Source organism: Theobroma cacao, chromosome 1, assembly GCF_000208745.1.
Source record: "Theobroma cacao cultivar B97-61/B2 chromosome 1, Criollo_cocoa_genome_V2, whole genome shotgun sequence".
Lineage (NCBI taxonomy): Eukaryota > Viridiplantae > Streptophyta > Magnoliopsida > Malvales > Malvaceae > Theobroma > Theobroma cacao.
Genome location: NC_030850.1, coordinates 52,050 through 71,528, shown reverse-complemented (window position 1 = coordinate 71,528; position 19,479 = coordinate 52,050). Strand labels below are relative to the sequence as shown.

General features: G+C 37.1%; 4 protein-coding genes across 5 annotated transcripts; 1 reads left to right on the top strand and 3 right to left on the bottom strand.

The window, feature by feature from the left end:
• LOC18610604 (diacylglycerol O-acyltransferase 2) lies at window positions 532–4,398 on the bottom strand. 2 transcript variants are annotated; one of them, XM_007046363.2, is made up of 9 exons: window positions 3,967–4,398; window positions 3,797–3,871; window positions 3,604–3,689; window positions 3,142–3,248; window positions 2,890–3,045; window positions 2,605–2,691; window positions 2,187–2,284; window positions 1,372–1,459; window positions 532–947 (listed from the first exon to the last, which is right to left on the bottom strand). In XM_007046363.2, exons 1-9 carry the CDS (start codon window positions 4,149–4,151, stop codon window positions 846–848), a joined length of 984 nt encoding a protein of 327 aa, XP_007046425.2. In that variant the 5' UTR covers window positions 4,152–4,398; the 3' UTR covers window positions 532–845. The 2 variants fall into 2 exon arrangements, with proteins under 2 accessions (XP_007046425.2, XP_007046427.2); XM_007046365.2 differs by having other exon boundaries at window positions 4,195–4,375.
• On the bottom strand, window positions 5,568–6,680 carry LOC18610603. The gene is made up of 4 exons (XM_018116616.1): window positions 6,609–6,680; window positions 6,306–6,479; window positions 5,988–6,137; window positions 5,568–5,860 (listed from the first exon to the last, which is right to left on the bottom strand). Exons 1-4 carry the CDS (start codon window positions 6,678–6,680, stop codon window positions 5,738–5,740), a joined length of 519 nt encoding a protein of 172 aa, XP_017972105.1. The 3' UTR covers window positions 5,568–5,737.
• Window positions 7,719–8,636, bottom strand: LOC108661003 (vacuolar iron transporter homolog 5-like). The gene has a single exon (XM_018116613.1). The coding sequence runs from the start codon at window positions 8,634–8,636 to the stop codon at window positions 7,719–7,721; it is 918 nt and encodes a 305-aa protein (XP_017972102.1).
• LOC108662295 lies at window positions 12,306–13,767 on the top strand. The gene is made up of 3 exons (XM_018121907.1): window positions 12,306–12,756; window positions 12,914–13,097; window positions 13,195–13,767. The coding sequence occupies exons 1-3, from the start codon at window positions 12,701–12,703 to the stop codon at window positions 13,267–13,269; spliced, it is 315 nt and encodes a 104-aa protein (XP_017977396.1). The 5' UTR covers window positions 12,306–12,700; the 3' UTR covers window positions 13,270–13,767.

Genomic DNA, 19,479 nt, shown 5'->3' with positions numbered 1-19,479 from the left:
AAAATTTCGAAAGGACTGTAGGAACGTTGAACATCTTGGTCACAGGGCAAGGCTTCTTTGCCAGCTCAAGTGACACTGTTATGCTAAAATTCTGAAACAAGCCTTGATGTGTACTTGAGCTTTAAATTGTCTATTGATTGTGCCTTTGCCTACTGCTCTTGCTTTCATTCTTCATGATATGGCAATTTATTCGTTTATTGTTTGTTTATCTGACTAATTTTTCACACAATGGGATGGACGTGGATCTTTGCCAAAAAGGGACAGCTGCATTCATGAATTGGTTCAGGATCTGCATTAATAGGTAAAGATTTGGCCATAAAATTGTTTTCCTATAGATAACATTCTGCTTTGAGTCTGCTCTCAACTTGGAATACCTCAGATCAGGCGTTCATAAAGACATTAAGGTGTCAAAAGGGCTTCCAAAGGACTGCAAGGTTTTTTTTTTTTGGTAAATGCTATGATTTCATTTAACCAAAGAAAGCAGCCAAACTGCTACAGACATGAAACCTTCAAGGATGTTCATGTTTTGAGTTGCCTGCGGAATTTAACTAATCATATAGATCAATATCATAAACATACAAAACAATAAAGGCATAGTCAGAAGCTTAGCATATCCACTGCTAACATCTTTATAAGTAATAATTGAATCATAATAGCACAACTATTGATGCTACTGAGGCTAGTAAGAATTTAATATACGTATGTAGCTATGTGCTCTATTAATCAAATATCTCCTGGCTTCATTGTCCTCACATTCCAATTGTATAGACCATACAGGCAAGAAATTGGGACATGAACGGACATGATTTAAGTGTAAAGAAGACCCAACCCAAACTCAGTTCAGATCAAAGAATCTTTAATGGAAGATCAGCAAACCCAACCTGAGCTTTGTGTCTCTCAAAAAGATCTTGAAGTGCTTCGACAAATCGATCATGTACTTCAATGACCTGTGAAACAGATGTGTTAATGCATGTGTGGTTATAAACAACTAATACAAAGTCATAGTTTCACAACAACAGACTCGTAGGGTTTTAAGCTTCTAGATATAGATCTGTCAATGAGCAATTCAGGTTTTAAGTTATGAAAGTAGTTTTGTTCACTGTAACTATTATATTGTAAGAAGCAAGTCCACTACCATGGAGCTTTTTGTAGCTTGAGACCATAAATTTGTTTCAGTGATTAATATAGAAAGTAGCCATCAAAATTTTCATTGGTGAGTTTTCTTTTCTCCTTTTACATGCTGAATCCTTATTCTTTAACATCATTACTCACTAAGTAAAGGCAACAGGCATTAGCAACTATAATAGAAAATTCTACCCAGGGGAGATTATAACACAAGCCACTATGGAAACCATACAGGAGTATCAATACCTCTTCGACAATGGGTTGTGGATTTTTCTTCACGTCAATAGGTTTACCCACCACCACGTGCATTGGATGTTGATAGGGTAAAGGAGATCTGCAAAAAAGATTGACAGTTACATATTTCAACAGCACCAGATAAAAACATAGCACTTTTTCCAAGATTTATAATTGTAAACACAGAATTATTATGTAAATAATGCAAACATAGAACATTTATTAGTAGTTTTCTTTTCTTTTCCTCCTCTTTTCCAGCTTTTGTATTGTCCTGAGACTAATCAAGAAGACGCCATCAATTTCCCTCAAGCTTCACAACAACTGACATACAAACCACAGAAACTCATTTTCTTTTAATTAATTTTTTATCAAAATATATTGCCAAGGTCATACAACAGAAGGGAATCGTCTCTCATTCTTTTACCTTCTCCCACTTGCCTGACTTGAATTGAAGATCCTCTATCTTCCTTAAAAAGGGTTGATTTTCTAGTAAACTTACCCCAAAAAATAATCCACTTAAATCATAACAAAGACTCGTCACTTACTATTTCTTCCATTTTCTATTTACATACTGCAAAGGTTTCAATATATTAAACACAGTGGTAAATGAAATTTTGCCACCAAAACATTGCATTTCTCAAGAAATATTATAATTTGTTCCCAAAAATTTTGTTGACATTTTGGACTGCCCAAGATTCATCAACAAGGATTCAAGAGTAACTGAAAATATACTATTGAAGTATTTTTAAATAAAAGAATGTACCAAAAACACAAAAACAAAAAGGTTAATATATACCATACAAGAGAACTTGTAACGTTATGCATACCCAAAAATTCCCCAAAAGAATATAGGAGTGAACTTGATAGCTCTGGAAAATTGCAGGTAGAACTTCCCACCTGGTTTCCACCACTTGTAGACATGAGACTGAAGCACATGGACAAAGAAAGGAAATTTGATTCAGGTGAGGTAGAATGTGGAAGTTGTTAAAAGGAAAATAATAAACAAGATATAAAAGTAACACAAAAAATGACAAGTTTTTGAGGGTTGGATCAAGTAACAAACTACAAGGCCACACCACAGTTGCAAACTGATCCTATAGTTGCACGCTTTTACACTAGAATGGTATTTCAGCTAGAAAGTGTTAAACATATTTAGAATTATATGGTAGAAATGCTAAGATCAATGAATTTTGAAGATGCGCAAAAAATGGGATTGGCGAAAAGAAAGAGAAAAGCAGAACACACCTGACCAAAGCAGAAAACTGGGACCAGAGGACTGCCCATTTCCATGGCTATGCGGACAAATCCTCTTCGTGCCCTAAGGAATGCAATCTGTAAGGCAAACCAAGCATTGTTAAGTTGCCAAGACAAATTGATAAAGAAGAGCCAGAAGGCAAAAACAAGAACTCCATGAATGTTTTGGGTGTTGGAGAAAAATGTGGAGGATAAACAACTTATCTTGGAAGAACTGAAACCTTCTACCTTATTTAAGAAGTATGAAATGAGAATAAAGAGTCAGAAGAATGAAACCTCAGAACCAGGCTCCATGTGGAATGTCTCCTGCACTCCACCAGGCACTAGAATACAACTATAACCAGCATCTAATAGGGAAGAAAAATTTTTCTTTGTTGCTGGTGTGAGACCCAACCATGTCCATATATGCCTCAAAAATGGAGTGTAGAATACCTAATCATTCATCCATATGTATTACGGCAGAATGAGATTCAAATCATGGTGTGCAAAATGTGTAGGATATGACAGTTTAGGGGTAAAAGGTCTTACAGCGCTGCTTGCAAGGACTTTTATTTTCGGAAGAGGCATGAAACCTGTCAGGTCAGCGAGCGCAACAACTCCAATTGGCAAAACTGAATGTGGCTCAAAACCAAAAACTGAAACATTTCACAAGCTAAGATTTTATTAATTGCTCCAAACTTTGGGGCTTTTCCTTGTAGTACCTTTTTTTATAACAAAAAAGATAAAAACAGGGAAACTAAAGGAAGCTAAGACGTAGAAGAAATTGATAAAAAAACAACCACTTTCTCGAGCATCACATGGCCAAATGTGTTTCCGATGAAATTGATGTAAGCGGCGAATACAAGGCGGACGAGGATGTTTGTTGTATAATGTATCTAGAATACAAGCAGAGTCCCTTCTAAGGGACACGTCTGAACTAATGGGGAGGGGGCCATAATTCACAATTTGAATAAAATTAAAAAAAAAAAAAAGAGAAAGAAGGAATCAGACCGTAAGCGCGATCAGGATGGAAGGCGTGAATGTCCTCAACGTGGAGAGTGATGGGAAAATAACTGCAAGCATGTTTACTTATATACCTGCCCATTGCGATTTTTTGTTAAGAAAGAATAGGCAATTAAAATTGAAGTACTCTATCACATCATATCATCTATTTAGTAGGAGTATTAAGAGAAAGAAGTCGTACCTGGACAACCTCCGGCCAAATTTACTGTAAGGATCGATAGGAAGAATCATGAAAAGCAAAAGCAATCCAAACACCCTGGGAAGAAAGAAAGAAATGAGTTTGCGCGTTTAAACTCTTTTTCCTGAAAAAAAAAATCAGTACTTGCAAAGAAAAAGAGAAAGAGGACAAACACAAGGAATTTGGAAAAAGGAAGGAAGAGAAAGGAGAAAAGGAGCAAGAGGGCGTTGAAGTGAATAGCTCCAAGCCATATCCCCATAGCTAATAGGGCGTGCATCGTGTTGGAGGGGAATTCATGTCTTCCACTGAATTCCCGATATCCAGTTGCCTTTCTCTCCTCCATTTCTTCCCCCGTCATCCAACGCCTCGTTCCAATCGCCAACTATTTCAACTGCAGCTACCTTTGGATGGTTAACTATTACTCCAGTAAATCACAAATTCCACGACACTTCACTCCTCTTTTTTCCCTCGACTTTACTACTAATTTATTTCTAGATTGTTGAAACTTGAAAGCTTTCGCTTCTTGACTACCCTAGTTTATTCGATTCAATAAATAATGTAAGTTACATTTACAAATATACAATCAAATAAAATAGATTTGTGAACTGTCATCACCGTCTACCGTCATCGGTGGCATCACATGCTCTGTCATTGTTACACTGCCGCATTTGATTTGCACATCCTTTTATTCATTTAATAATGACTTTTTATACTTTTTTAAATTTTTGCATAAATCTGGACATTTATGTCATTTAATCAAATTTCTTTTAAGCTATAATAATATTACCTAATAATTTGCCCTAATATTACCTAATAAAGTTCGACAAGAAAATTAATAATATTTAAAAATTAGTATAAATCATATTTTTACATGTAATCAATAATTATATATTGATAAAAAATTTTATAGAATTTTTAATAAACATATCTACTTTGAATATTTCATTAAACCTTATTCAAATTATATAAAAAAAATTTATATACTTGATCTATGTATGTAATAGAGTATTTCAATCTATTGATTTAAATGTTCAAATTCAATATTTATTTAATATTTTTTACTTCTTGACTTAAGAATCTTATCTTAGTTTTCTCATTATTCTAATAGTGTATTTTTTTAATTTTTAATTTTGATTGAGTTAATATTTAAATAGTTTATACATGTTTATTTAAATAATATCTTAGTTTAATAACTGTTATTTTATATTTAATATTTTTATAAATCAATAAATACGTGTCAATTATTTAAAATCTACTTATAGAAATAGATAAGATATTATTAAGCAATCATTCTCTTTTTTTCATATTTCTTTATCCATAATATTTGAATGTCTTAAAATTATATATTTTTTAAATACTTAATATTCTTATTTTATAGTTTTAAAAAATCTTCTTCTTTTTTTTACTTTTTAGCACTAAAAACCATACGAAGGATCAATTATGTAAAATTTAAATTTTAATATATTTAAATATTAAAATTAAAGTTTTTTTAAAAAACACATGAAATAGAACAATAATTTGAAACAGAAAAAGTATTTATCAATTTTTTTTATAATTTAATCCATTTTTTCCTCCTTTTTATTCAAGTTTGTACTTAAACTTATAGAAGTAGAAAAGGAGTGAATCAGCATCGGTTAGGATGCGTACTCCGCAAATTAAGAGTTTTCACTGCGCAAGGATTTAATTTATTTATTTACATATATTCGGATAAGGAGAAAAAAATTTGACCTAAGTAAGATACCTTTGTATTTAATTATTGTTATCATCTTTCAAATACAGGTTTCAACAACAACTTGACGGCAATGCCTAAGTCCAATTGCCTATCTAATTTTTTGCTTCTTCCAATTCAATTTCAGAATTTCATCATTCAGAAAATGAAAACCAAGCAGAGATGCTCTGCTTGCTAACACTCTGAAAAAAAAAATAAAAGTGTAGAGCCGGACATCAACATCCCATTTGAAACCAGCGAAGCAGTTTCTTACGCCTGACTGCTTCGGTAATAAGTATTGATTTTCGTCTTCCGCCTTTCGGGGGTTTTCTTTCGCATGCTTTTGTGGTGCTGCTCTCCTGCAAGATCACCATATGATTTCTCTCTTAGCGCAGTTTCAAATGTATAATTGGAGCAAACGTAACTAAACAAGGTCTTGATTGCTCCCGTCCCTTCATAGATATATATAGGTGTATTTCCACTTACTTGACCTTTGATGAGAGGATCTTGATTCTTTTGGGGTGCCATTTTCAGAGTTCCATTCAGCTCATTGTTTCCGGGTACATTTTGTTCAGGGATGGGAATGGTGGAAGAGCTTGACCTCGATGTGTTTCCAATATCTAGCTCCAGACTGAACTGAATGGGGAAAAAGGAAACCAATTCAATACCTCCTAAAGCTTTAGCAATCCGAAGGCAGCTCATCAATTAAGTGATCAAAGTGGTACAAAAAAAAAAAATAGTAGTGATAAAGTGATCGAAAATCGAGTACATTATATTGTTTTTATGCTCCTCAACTCAATTAAACTGTAAGACTCGATTCTCAAGCGCTGCCAGTCTCTCCATCAGGGTACCCTTATGAGAAACTTCCTCAAGTGCTGATGACAGGGTCTTGCACTGTACTTCCATTGAAGTCAAGGAAGGGTAGTTAGAAGATTGCCTTGCCAACAAGCAGCGTCGTCTCTCTTCTAGAAACTGCAGCTGCATACATAGCATCATATATTTAATGTTTTTAACATGTTTGGCTCAGTTACAGTTTGGAAACAACTATAGCATGCATGCAGCGATTCTTCAAGACTACTGATTTTTCTATTGGGGAGGAGGCATTACCAAACGATCAAGGCGATCCAACCTTGGAAGGACGGCCAAAGGTGGAGAGAACTCCTCCTCTTGTTGGTCCATGTCTTTCAACACAGATTAGAAAGTGAGGGCCTCTATACCTCTTCTACGGTTTTATCCGTTTTTCAATGATCCTGACCCTACTCTACCGTCTAGATTGTTGGGTGCAGAGAGGGCGCTAGCGACCAACTAAGTTCAAACTGGAATTTCCATTTTTCCAGCATCCAACTTTTAATTAACAGACAGTCCTGAATGGGAGCGGCTTTAAATGGTAACCACCCTCCCATAATTATGGCCATACCTCTTAAATTTTTTATTGCTTTGGACAGTGTTCCTTTTCAACTTTTTTAAGCCATTAGATTAATATATATATATATATATATATATATATATATATATATATATATATATTATGGTCTTAAAAAATAATGTTTTAAGTATCTATACAAAACATGCCTCATCATACTTTTTTAAAAGTCTATATATAACTAACATCATACACTCTTGCATACCATATCAATTCTACTTCATTTTATTATCTCTAATTAACTAACGGGTTAAAACAAGAAAAATTGTTGCAGGAAACAAAAAAAAAACACAGGAGAATTTGCCTTTTGCTTCATCCTGTCTTTCTTACCGTGCGTGTTTTTGTTTCCTGCAACAAATTTTCTTGTTTTAATTCATCAGCAAAGGGATATCTAAATTCTAAAATTACTGATGCACCATATCATCCTCTTTTTGCTTCATCATCAAATGGTTGCAGGAATTCAACCGTATATATATGCCACCGTATACGTACGTCCCATTTGTTTTCTATTATTATTCGACGTCAGCTTTTGGAAACAGAATGGCTGGCCGGAAAATGCAGCAGAAAATCAAAACTAACTTATTTTAAAAAAGAGAAAAATCTATAGCAAAAGATACAACGGAAAAGTTATAGTATACAAAAGTCTGCAGCTCCATCTCTAGCTAGGATCTACCAGGAAAACAACTATATAGATCAGCAGGTGCTACATGATTTTGTGAGAAACTGGCAGCAATCTGCTTTTTGATAATACTTACATCCGAAGCTAACAGGATAGGACGAGGCGATAGCCCTTATTAATCAGTGTCTCTGCTCTCATGATCTGTATCGAAGGGCTTAAGCAAACCGTAAGTAATTGCCATCGCAATCCACCCTCCAACCAGAACTCTAGCTGCTGATACCCTAACTGGTAAGCCACCAAGATGAGCTCCAAAACACCCGAAGAGAGCAAGAGCTATAGACGTAACCACTGCAATCACCACAATCCGAATAATGTTTTCTGCAATAAAAACAGCGGTTGCCAGAGGTACAACTGACCCACATAAAAATGCCAAAGTTGATGCGGCGGCGGCCTTATACGGGTTAGGAAGAGCTTTTTCCATGTGATTTTGCACCGATTCTACTGCTTTAGTACTTAAATCTTTGGTTATCACTTTTATTATAGAAGACCTTCCGTGAGATAAGACTTGGGGCAACTTTGGCTCAAGAATTATAACCGGAGGTGGTATTTTTTCTGTTGGCTCACTGCAGGTCAGGTTCCTGCATGGTGCAGTCCTTGTAGGAGTCGGGGTATCTAACATGCCTAAGTTTGTCTCTCTTAGCTTGCTTGCCTTAACTGTAGTGGGACTGGAAATCATATCAAGATTCTTGACGTGATCATGTTGCATTCCTGTGTCAGTTTTTGAAGTGCAGCAAGCAGCAGTTGCCTGTTCAATATCTCTTTGTGTTGAAACAGAAACGAACTCACCAACAGCCATGCTACAGGCACCTGCAAGTGCTCCAGCTAGTCCAGACAGGATCATGGACCATCTATCATCCTTTGCTGCACCTACACCAAGCATTAGGGATGTGGTCGAAAGCAGCCCATCATTAGCTCCCAGAATGGCTGCTCGAAGCCATTGAGCTCGTTGCACATGTTCGGTCGGTTGATAGGTTTCATCAGCTACAGGAATCTTGTTCTCAGAACAGGATTCAAATGTCTGAGAGGAAGCCATAAGAAGAATTATGGAGATAAATACCTAGCTATAGGAATGTGTATGGAGTGTGGCTTCCAATGTTGAGACACACTCGGAGCACGTGGAGATTATATAAAAGGGGCAAGGATTTGAGAAAGGGGGATTACGTTAGTACAAAATAGGGTTTCTTAGGATATAGAGATTCTTAGGTGTTGCCGTGAATGATTACAAACAGGGAAGAACTGGGACGTTGGGATCTATGATTCTGTTGTCTATCACGCCCCCAGTCATTCCTACACCATTTTTGCTTCTGAATATTTAGCAAAAATATAATTTTGAGAATATTATTAATTTAGCCGTCCTTGAAAGGTTGTTTGAGTACTTCTCGGCTCAGCCTCGTTCCAATCTACCGTAAGATACTTGCCTAAGTAGCCACCTTCTGTTTTGTGTTTTGCTTCTAATTACATAATTAGCACGAATACATACGTACTTTTTCTACAGATTGTTTTCTTGCTTGAATCAAAGCTCCTTGGTTGGAATAGGAAGCTCGGGTTGAATTACAGAATTACTCCAAAAGGTCTTGTTGTATTAATTTGATTTTGTTCTAACCATATACTGATTTAATTTTTGAGTACTTTTTTAAAATGGGCCTCATGCAAAAGGCATTTTTGAGAATGATCCTTCTTATAATTTTAATTGTTTTTAGATAACAGAAAAAAAAATGAATAAAATTATCCTTAATGAAACTGACCCATTCGCTAGGCTCCACGCCTCAACCCGAAACTTATTAACGAGTCAAGTATGTCCTTTATATGGACTACAACTCTTTGGTTTTCATCGAGAGACCGTACATATCCTCAGAAGCAATTCTGTTAAAAGCATTCTTCGACGGTTCAACTTTCGAGCATTTTCGTAGTGATAAGAGCATTTTGGAGTGATTATTATTCGCATAAAGGTAGTTCACATATTGAGCAGTGATAGGAAGTTGATATTACGTTGAGAAATGTATAATATTTTTTTATAAATTTTTTATTTTATTTTGAACCATGTGGAGAAATGGTTATTGTTCATGTTTAGGGTTACAGTTTTTGAGTATAAACCTATACATATTGCTTGTTCATATTGATATTCTTGTTGTTTGAAATTTTTTAATATAAACATGAAGGTGGTATTGTTGGTGTTGTTGGTGTGGAAAGGTGACCAGGCATACGTGACTGGTTGATATGTATATGTTATGACCTTTTGTTAGGAATTCAGTTGAGGGTTTAGATATTGCGTGAGTGAGAACTAGCTTAAGTGGTTGGCACTTTTTGCGTGAGTAGATTTTGGCATGGGGTCACGTAGGGTTTGCGTGATTGCAAAAGGGTTTAACTTTACATGACTGATTGATAGGTCTTTGCATGACTGATTTCTAAGTTATTACGTGACTATTGTTCAGCCATAGCATTAGTTAGTGTGTGCGTGATTCGATTAGTTGTTCTTAGAATTGCGTGACTTGTTTATAAATCATTGTGTGATTTAATGGTAGGTATTGCGTGACTAATTGATTAAGCATTGCATGACTCTTGTTGTAGGAAATTGCACGAGTGTCATAACTGCATGAAATTTATCTACATGGCATTGCATGACCGACATTGGGTTCATTTTGTATTATTTTGGGTCAACTGTAATACTTTAATGTGTATATGTTGATTTACTTAATAATCCATGCTCCACACTTGGATTAATTATTCTGTTTCAGAGTTGTCTAAAAACAGTTAAAAATATTGTAAGGGTTATTTTTTTAGTGAGCTTCTGAAGAGGGCTATTTCTAAGAAATTCCTTTAGTTTTTTTTTTTTGTTAATCTACAATGATGGTATTGACATGACTAAAATGAGAATGTTATCTGTTTTATGTTGCAGATGGCCAGCACAGGAACAGAGCAAGATAACGTGGAGTCCTTGCTTTGTGTGCTGAGGCACCGATAGGGGTTTAATGCTGGCATTAACATCTACTGTAAGTGGTCGCATCTGCATGTGATACGTGAGATGCTGTGTCAAGTAAACAAGTTGGAAAACTTTAAGAGAACTTGCTTTGGGCACATGATGGATGTCAAATCAGATAAGAGTTTATTTTGCACCAGTCTCGTGCACAACCTAATGTTGCGCAGAATCAATGAACCTGACACCATCGAGGCAGAGTTATGGTTTGCAATAGGGAAAACGAAGGCCCACTTTTCTAAGAAGGAGTTCTGTCTGGTGACAGGATTGAAGTTTGGTCCCCTACTAGCCCTCATTGTAAATTCGTACGAGGCCCTCCCTAGAGGAATTCACCTACAATATTGGGGATCGGGGAAGGAGGTGAAGATCTAACAGATTTTAGATACGTTCAAGGGAGGGCGATTTCAGCAGGAGGGAGACGCGACTAAGATGACCCTCGTTTTGATCCCAACTAATGTTTTATTCGGTCAAGACTATAGACGATCAGCGGTTCCATGGTTGTTGTCGTTGGTCGATAACATCGATGAGTGGAATGCATTCCCATAGGGCACATATGTTTGGAGTCTGACTATGGATTACTTGTTGAGGGGTTTTGAACCTCATGCTGCAGGCGTAACAGAGAAGAAGCGCTACCACCTCTATATATTCATATGGACGTTTCAGGTAGTCTGCCATACCCTAATGTTTATCATTATCATTATTCTTTTCGCATAAAAATTTATGAGGTTAGTAAAAATGTTACACAATTGATGTGCAGTTTTAGGCGTTGGAAGCAATACTTGAAATCAAAAGCTTGTTCGGAAGGCAGCAGCAGTCCGAACAAGTTTGGCTAAGAATGCTTAAATGGCAATGTGACGAGAGGCCTACAAACTTCCACGCCAATATTGCAAGTTTGGACAGAGAGGGCAAGATGAGTAAAGAAACCATATTTTTTTATTTTATTAAACTTTATTTTTATTGTCATAGGGTAGCGAGAGTTATACTTAATGGCAATGTATGTTTTTGTACAATTGTGGACAGTGAGGACGTTAGAGCCAACGGCAGAAAAGATGTGAATTGCATATTGGGCGGACATTGAGGTCAATATCTCCGAGGGGTAACAATACGTTCCATTATAGAAGTTGGAGGGTCGGCCAGAATTCGATCCCTAGCAAAGGAGGAAAATAATGGATCGCAAAGGGAAAAGTCTGGTAGATGAGCCGTTAAGTAGAGACGCACCACAAACGAGGAAGTCCATTCCGAGTTCGGTGTTGTTGAGGCACCTAATTCTCCTCCTACAACTCTTCATGGTGCTTCTCATGCTGCTACTCCTGCTTCTGTTACTGCCCCTCCTCCTACTTCTGCTGCTGCCCCTCATGCTTAGCCACGCAATCAGTAGCTGTGTCCATAAATGACTACAAGCATTAAGCGAGAGTTGCAAAATATACGAACACAGTGAAAGAAAGACCTCCAGTCATTGCAGACGAATATGCATATATAGATGCATGCAATGCAATTGGAGATCCAACAGTCAATGCAGTTGAAGATTTAGCGGGTTATGCAGATGCAGATGCAGTCAGTGCATGAGCATATCCAACACTCACTGCAAGGGCTGAAGGATCGGATTGTGAGTCGGCTGATCGACCGTGTTGACATATAAGGTTTTATGTTATTCATCGCATGAGTTATAACATGTACGATGTATACACTGTTCTAATGTGTTTGATTTTTTTGATCGTTTAGGGTCGATCGATGGGTAAAGAGGAGGGTGCGCGCGACAAAGAGGGCAGCGGTATTGGGGTTGATCTTGACGATGCAGGTGGCATAAATCGATCAAGTGCATCGACTCGAAGCTCACTTCTCGCTGGCCGATCGAACATTATTCTGTTCCTATCCTATCTCTAATAATGGCAACCCAGCATTCTCAACACACACCTCCCGAGGCTCCACCTCTTGTAAGTAGTCAAACTAAAACTTCCGCGAGTCCTACTTCTATACTAACTTTAGCAGAGGCCCCCCCAAATGGTCAGATCACACTTTCTCTTGAGGCTCCACCTCGACCTGAGCCCGAAGATGCATGTGTGAGCTTGACCAGCAAATACCTTTGAAACCCATATGTTAACCCGCTATTAGTCCAGTGAAAAATGACGGACGATTTGAAGGACAGATATGAGTCCTTCATGAAAAACGAGCAAGCCAGGTAAAATGAAAATAGTAGACAATATTGAGATTAACGGTTCTAAAGTATTTATTACATAGACCTTTTAACATGGGTATTATTATAAAAAAAAATTGTGAGAAATGACCTTCGTATTAAGGTAACTTCACTATAATTTAACTATATTATAAATATGCAGGGTTAACATTCTGGGCATTGAAGGGCAAGAGAGCCTTGATTTTTTTCGACAATTGGAGATGCCGACAAAGTTGATGAACAACCAACAGATTGATGCATGCATCAGCATGTTGTGTAAGCGGGCGCATGAGCACCTTCCACAATACTATAAGCAGAGAATCTACATCGTTGACACCAGCTTCTATGTAAGTATATTATATTTTATTGAGTTGTAATTATTCAAATGTATGGGGTGTGTATTAGTTAATTGCATCTAACTATTGTGCATAATGTAATTGACAGCTTATTTTGCTGGGTCTGAGAAAAAATATACAGCCTTCCCCCACGAGAAGACATTCAAGCCGAGTGAAGCGGTAATGCCAGACGATGTGCTTCAGTATGCAAGGGGTGGGAGACCTCCGTGGGGTTTTCCATGGCATGAGGTTGACTCAATTCTCGTACCGTGCTATTTCGACGACCACTAGGTGGTAGTGCACATTAACTTGTTGAAATGGACTATGATGTTAGTGGACTCATCGTATAGTAGGATAAAAGCACTGAAGTTCGGCTTGCGTGATAAGCAGATGAGTCCATTAACATCATTGTTTCCCATTATATGCCACAAAGCGGGGTACTTTGTCAGCTCGAGTCGTCAAAAGCGACCTTTGATGCGGATGAAGTATAGGTTAAATTAAAAGACCTCGATACAACAAGATTCGCACAATTGCGGATATTGGGTTAGAGCTTCGTTACAATGGTTGATCGGGTCGAAGGATCAAACGCTGAAGGCAAATGCTATAGAGGGTATTCGAAAAAAGTTTGCGCTTGAGATTTTTGCAAATAGCATAAGTTGTAAAGTTTTTTAATTTGTTTATTCTTTTTCAATCTCTAAATAACATTATTCTGTATCATTTTCATATTATTCTTTGTAATCATTCACGTGATAAGCATACGAGTCCAATAAGAACAACATCATTTTTTTCTTATTCATATCATAAAATCTGTTACTAATTTACACAATTTACATGACAGCGTTCATGTATTTACATATGCCAACCCCTTTTTACTTCTTTACTTTATAGCCTATATGACATGTTGAATTGCATTGCGTGATAGGGTTGTAAGCAGTTGATATTGAATTACGTGAATGGTGGAGATGGAATTGCGTCACCACTTGATATTGATTCACGGGAGTATTTGTTATGGAGTCACGCGAGTACTAAATTTTGAATCACGTCAGTAGTTAATATAGAATTGGGTGACTAATCGACTTTGAATTGAGTGAGTAGTAAATATGGATCGCATGAACCGTTAAGATTTAGAATCGCGTGAGTAGTTCATATTGACTCGCGTGAGTAGTAAATATGGAGTGACGTTACTAGTTATTATGGAATGGCGTGAGTATTTATTCTCAAATCGCGTGAGTAAAAAAATAGAGTCGCTTGACTAGTTATTATGGAATTGCGTTACTAGTTGATATGGAGTCGATTGAGTAGTATATATAAAGTGGCGTTACCAATTCTTATGGAATCGCATGACTAGATGATATGGGATTGCATGACTAATTGATCTTGAATCGCGTGACTCACCTATTTTGTATCATGGGGGATGTCCCACTCATTGGGATGCCCAACCGGGCGAATGGGAATCGCATATGCCTCCACCTAAGATAGAATCTTATAATAGTCCGAGCAGAATTCAATAGCTACACGTTTGCACTTACTGATAAGGCAATGAAATCACAGTTGGTGAACAATGCAAAAATTCAATTCATCATGCACAAAATAACAAAACATCATAGTTCATACCTTATTGCTGCCATGGCATGCGTGCAAGGGAGTAGATCGGTCTGGAACTCACCGCATGAACACTTCTTGGTGGAGAGGTTGACCACTTTGTCCTTAGTCCCGCCTATAACTTGAAACTCCACCTGATTGATTGCTTGTATGAAAAAGTGACATGCTTCATTGAATTGTCTGTTCAACAAATCTGTAGCCCAAGAGCTGAGGGGTGTGATCAAATTCAATGCCTCATTGTGCCGGTCATGGAACCAACGTTGAAACATGCCTCTGATGCACTCGATCAACATTGTTATTGGCATTTTTCTTACATGCCTTAGGCAAGAGTTAATACACTCCGCAATGTTGGATGTCATTAGCTTGTATTGCCTTACTGGTGACCGTGCACGTGCCCATATCTCAATGCTTAATCTCATAAAGCTGACATAAGCAGGTTTGCAAAGCTATTTCAGTTGATTCATATGTCTGTTAAAATTGGCAAGCCTATAGCAGTTGGCGGCCATGGTGAAAATCGCGGCAACATCTTTGCGCTTGAACTTGTTTCTAACTTTTTTCCCTAAGTGGTAATTGCATAGATCGTGATGAGCGTCCTTGTACACTTTTTGAATTGCATTCTTAACGCTAAAATGCTGATCAGAAATGAACATTGCATTTTCAGGACAATCAATTGCACAACGTAATTGGTTAAGAAACCACGACCAAGACTTTTCTTCTTCAACGTGGCCAATGCCAAATGCAAGTGGATATATCTGCTCATTCACATATTTGCATACCGCCACAAACAAAATACCCTTGAATCTGCCTTTCAGATGTGTGGCATCAATAGCGACTACAGGCCATATTACAACACTAAACCCCCGAATACATGACTCAAACGCCCAGAAACAATATTTGAATCATTGTTCCCCATCCGTAGTGACACACGTGATAGTATCGAGATTTTCACATTTCAACATATGAAAATACGAGGGAAGGAGTTGAAATGACTCTTTCGGCGGACCGAACACAGGACTCTCTGCATACTCCTTCACTTGCTAGGCCTTACCATATAGGCATTGCAATCCCTACTTGCGATTCGTCTCTTCAATTATTTCCTTTGGTCTCAATGGGGTTACATAATTTTCTTACACCCTGGTGGAAGTAAGCTCACCAATTACCCTAGAGCTAGCAGTTTGGTACCCATATTGCAAACCATCAATAGTACATGTGTGTATCTTCTGGAACGTTCGAAGTTTTCAATATTTTCCCTCAAGCAATTTCGTTTCTCGTAAAACAAACTTGCATGCCTTATCCTTACAATTAACCTCAAAATGAGTGTGACATGACTTTTTAACTCTAACCTCAAAATGCTCTTTTAGTGTCAACATGCTCAAAGCTCATTTCAATTCAGCCTTCAATGGAAGCATTTTTTCGCGATATAAGTGGTCGTCCATTGATCTGGATTCCTCACTCCTAACTGTTTGGAAGGATATCATATCTAGCTCAAGAATAATCCATTGATGAGATACCCCTGTATTTACCCTCTCTTGATCACTATCGTCAGGCGAACAAATGCCGTTCTCAAGTGCAATGGCGTTCTTGTAAATAGGGTTGACACCCTCAACATCTTTTAATTCAACGGTTGTGGCATTGTCGTCCAACTCAACCTCTTCTAACACAACAGTTGTGGTATGACCTCTACCGCTATCTGCATGATTACAACCAGGAATGTCGGTCTGCTCAACCCTGTCGTCCTTTGAACGGTCTTCATGTCTACCAGCATAATCATCTTCACAGTCATCACGCAACTTATCATTCCAATCCGCTGTGTCGTCTTCTTCAACATCATCTTCTATCTTATCAGATGCATCATCATCACTCACAACCATCACAGTGTTGTTTGCAAATGACAATGGACCCAATGCATTTTCGAGCGATAGTTATGTTTGTTGCAAAGTACCAAGTATTTCGTTCGATGCACATTCCGATCGAAATTGTGCGGACATCATTTGCAGACACCTCATGTGTGTGCCGAGTTGTTGAAACTCATGAGGATACGTCAAATGTGATTGCCATAGTTGTTTGTTTGGAAATGCATGGTGTGGTATGTCAGAATAATTAACATTCTATTGTAGGTGATTACTATGTTGAATATCGTGTTCATGTGGAATATCGTTTGCATTTCCTGTTTTAACTGTCACAAACACAATAATTGCCCTCTCATCTCGTAGAATACTTACTACATCTTCATCATCTCTGATAACTGTGCGCGAAACCCTTATGGCATGACTGAGCGATGTATGTAGCTCGATTTCATTATTATGTGAGTTGACCCCAACAACCTCTTCAACCAGCTTCACTAGGCCCGAAAATGATAAATCACTCCCAACACCCCTTACTCGTGTCTCACCACCCTTGTAAGTGTCATTGACCCAATGACCACCGTATGTAATCATAAGCTTCACATTTGGCAGGCCGCTGAAATTTAAAAGAAAATAAGTGTGACAATCAGTCAATTTATCAGATATTGCCCCTCAATGCATAGAAACCACTTACGTAATGCCTAAGTCACATTTGATCGACCTTTGAAATTTAACAGAAATTAAGTGTCGCAATGCCTAATACATATTCATGCAATACCTAAAAACTAGTGAACAAACGCCCCAAAACAAGAGGCGAATTGCACAAGTCACGCGCCTGCACTCTTGCAATACATAACAACATGTCACGCAACATATAAAAATCAGTCATGCAATGCCTAAAAAACTACTGAACAAAAGTTTCAAAATAACATACGAATTGCACAAGTCAGTCACGCACCGCAAGGCTCGCAACGCTTAAAAATAAGTCACTCAATGCCTAATAATAATAAGCCTCAAAACAAGAGGTGAATTGCACAAGTCACACACCATCAGTCTCGCAATACTTAATGATAAGTTAATTGATGCCTAATATCCACTCACGTTATGCCAACTTAACCAGTCACGTACTGGCCCAACGTCACCCAATACATAACAACATGTCAACCTATGTACTTTATTCCATATACATACAAACCACTCACGCAATGTCTCAACAGAAGATATGCATTGCACAATTCACGCACCGCGTATAACTCAGTCTCCCAATACCTAATAATAGGCCACGCAATGCTTAATATCCATTCACGAAGTTATTCAGCATAATATAACTTAAATGAAGAAAATAAAAATAAGAAAAGACATAAGAAAATATCTACTCAATGAAAATTCTTAAAATTTTATTAACTAGATTCTCTGAAATAAAAGGAGATGATACAAAAAAAAATGAACCGTAATTCATTTCTTCCTTAGTTCATCTACTATTTCATTTATCTCGGCGAGAATCTTGTTGTTGCCCAAGATGGCAGCCTCCAGTTCAAAAGTCTTGGCCATCAGCTTGTTGATGAGGGCATCCATCTCTTGTTGGAATATCTCCACCTTCTCCCTCAGAGGCATCTCCTTCTCTTCAAAGGCTGCCTCTTCCCCATTATCGACTCTTGGATCTCTAGAGGCCATTTTATAATAATCTGAGATTGATTTAGATAATTGAATTTGATTCAAATGGTTAATGGTTCCCTTTATTTATAAGCATGAATGCTGACTCTTCGTTTTTTACACCCATATAAGTGCAATGAAGGGCGCTGAATTGGTTATTAAGTACCTGTTCGGCTTGAAGTTTCATCTTATTTATCTCTTAAAAGTAAAAGTCAAGCCAAACATCATTTTTCAAGAAATTCGTAATAAAAAGCAGCTTAAAGGTTTTTTCTCTTTTTCACTAATCAAAAGGATTTTAATGTTACATATTTATTGTTTCCTCTTTTTTTTTTTTTTAATTTAAACATCATGGTCCGATTGCTTGGTAGACCAACCAAAATCTAATACTATTGCTACTATACAAGTCTGAAAATTGTTTCGTTTATTGATTTCTTTGATTTTAACATCTAAAATTATATATAAACTTCAAGAATTACATTATAGCTTATTAGGTTATTGAAGATGACACTCAATATCCTTTATGGTACTTTTAACTGAAATTACAACTTATATAATTTATTTTGTTAAACAGTTTACTAAACAGCTTTAGCCTATTTCTCTTCTAATTTTACACAATTTGTTTTTAAGGGGGCTGAATTAGTAGATAATCACCGTCAGCATTAGATAGATAAAGTCATGCATTGCCACGCAATGCTCAACAAATATTCAGTCACGTAATGCCTTTAACCAAGTCACGCAACGCTCAACAAATATTCAATCATGTAATGTCTATAAACAAGTCACGCAATGTTCAACAAATATTCAGTCATGTAATATTCAAGCACCTAATGCCAAATAAATAGGTTACGATTCCTAATATCCAATCACACACCCTAATATCTAGTGACTCAATGTCTAACAAATATTCACACATCACCTATAAACTAATTGATTTTGCTATTCCCAGCCAGATTTAAGTTTCCAAACTCATATAATTTACCTATCAACTTTTTTGTTCTATGAATAACCCTAAATAAACTCAAGAACTCATAACAAATACCTTGATGTCATCTCTGCATTTTGAAATCGTGAGAAAGTTGGCTGCTGATGTAGACCTCGATGGCGTTGGAGAGCTAGATGGCTAGATATATACCCCGATGGCATTGGAGAGCTAGACGACTAGATATATACCCCGATGGCATTGGAGAGCTAGACAGAGGGATAGCTAAATATAAATCGAGATTTAATTTTAGAATTTTTAGCTGAATGGCGGGAGAGTAGAAAGAAAAAAACCGAGATGCACCTTCATTTAGATT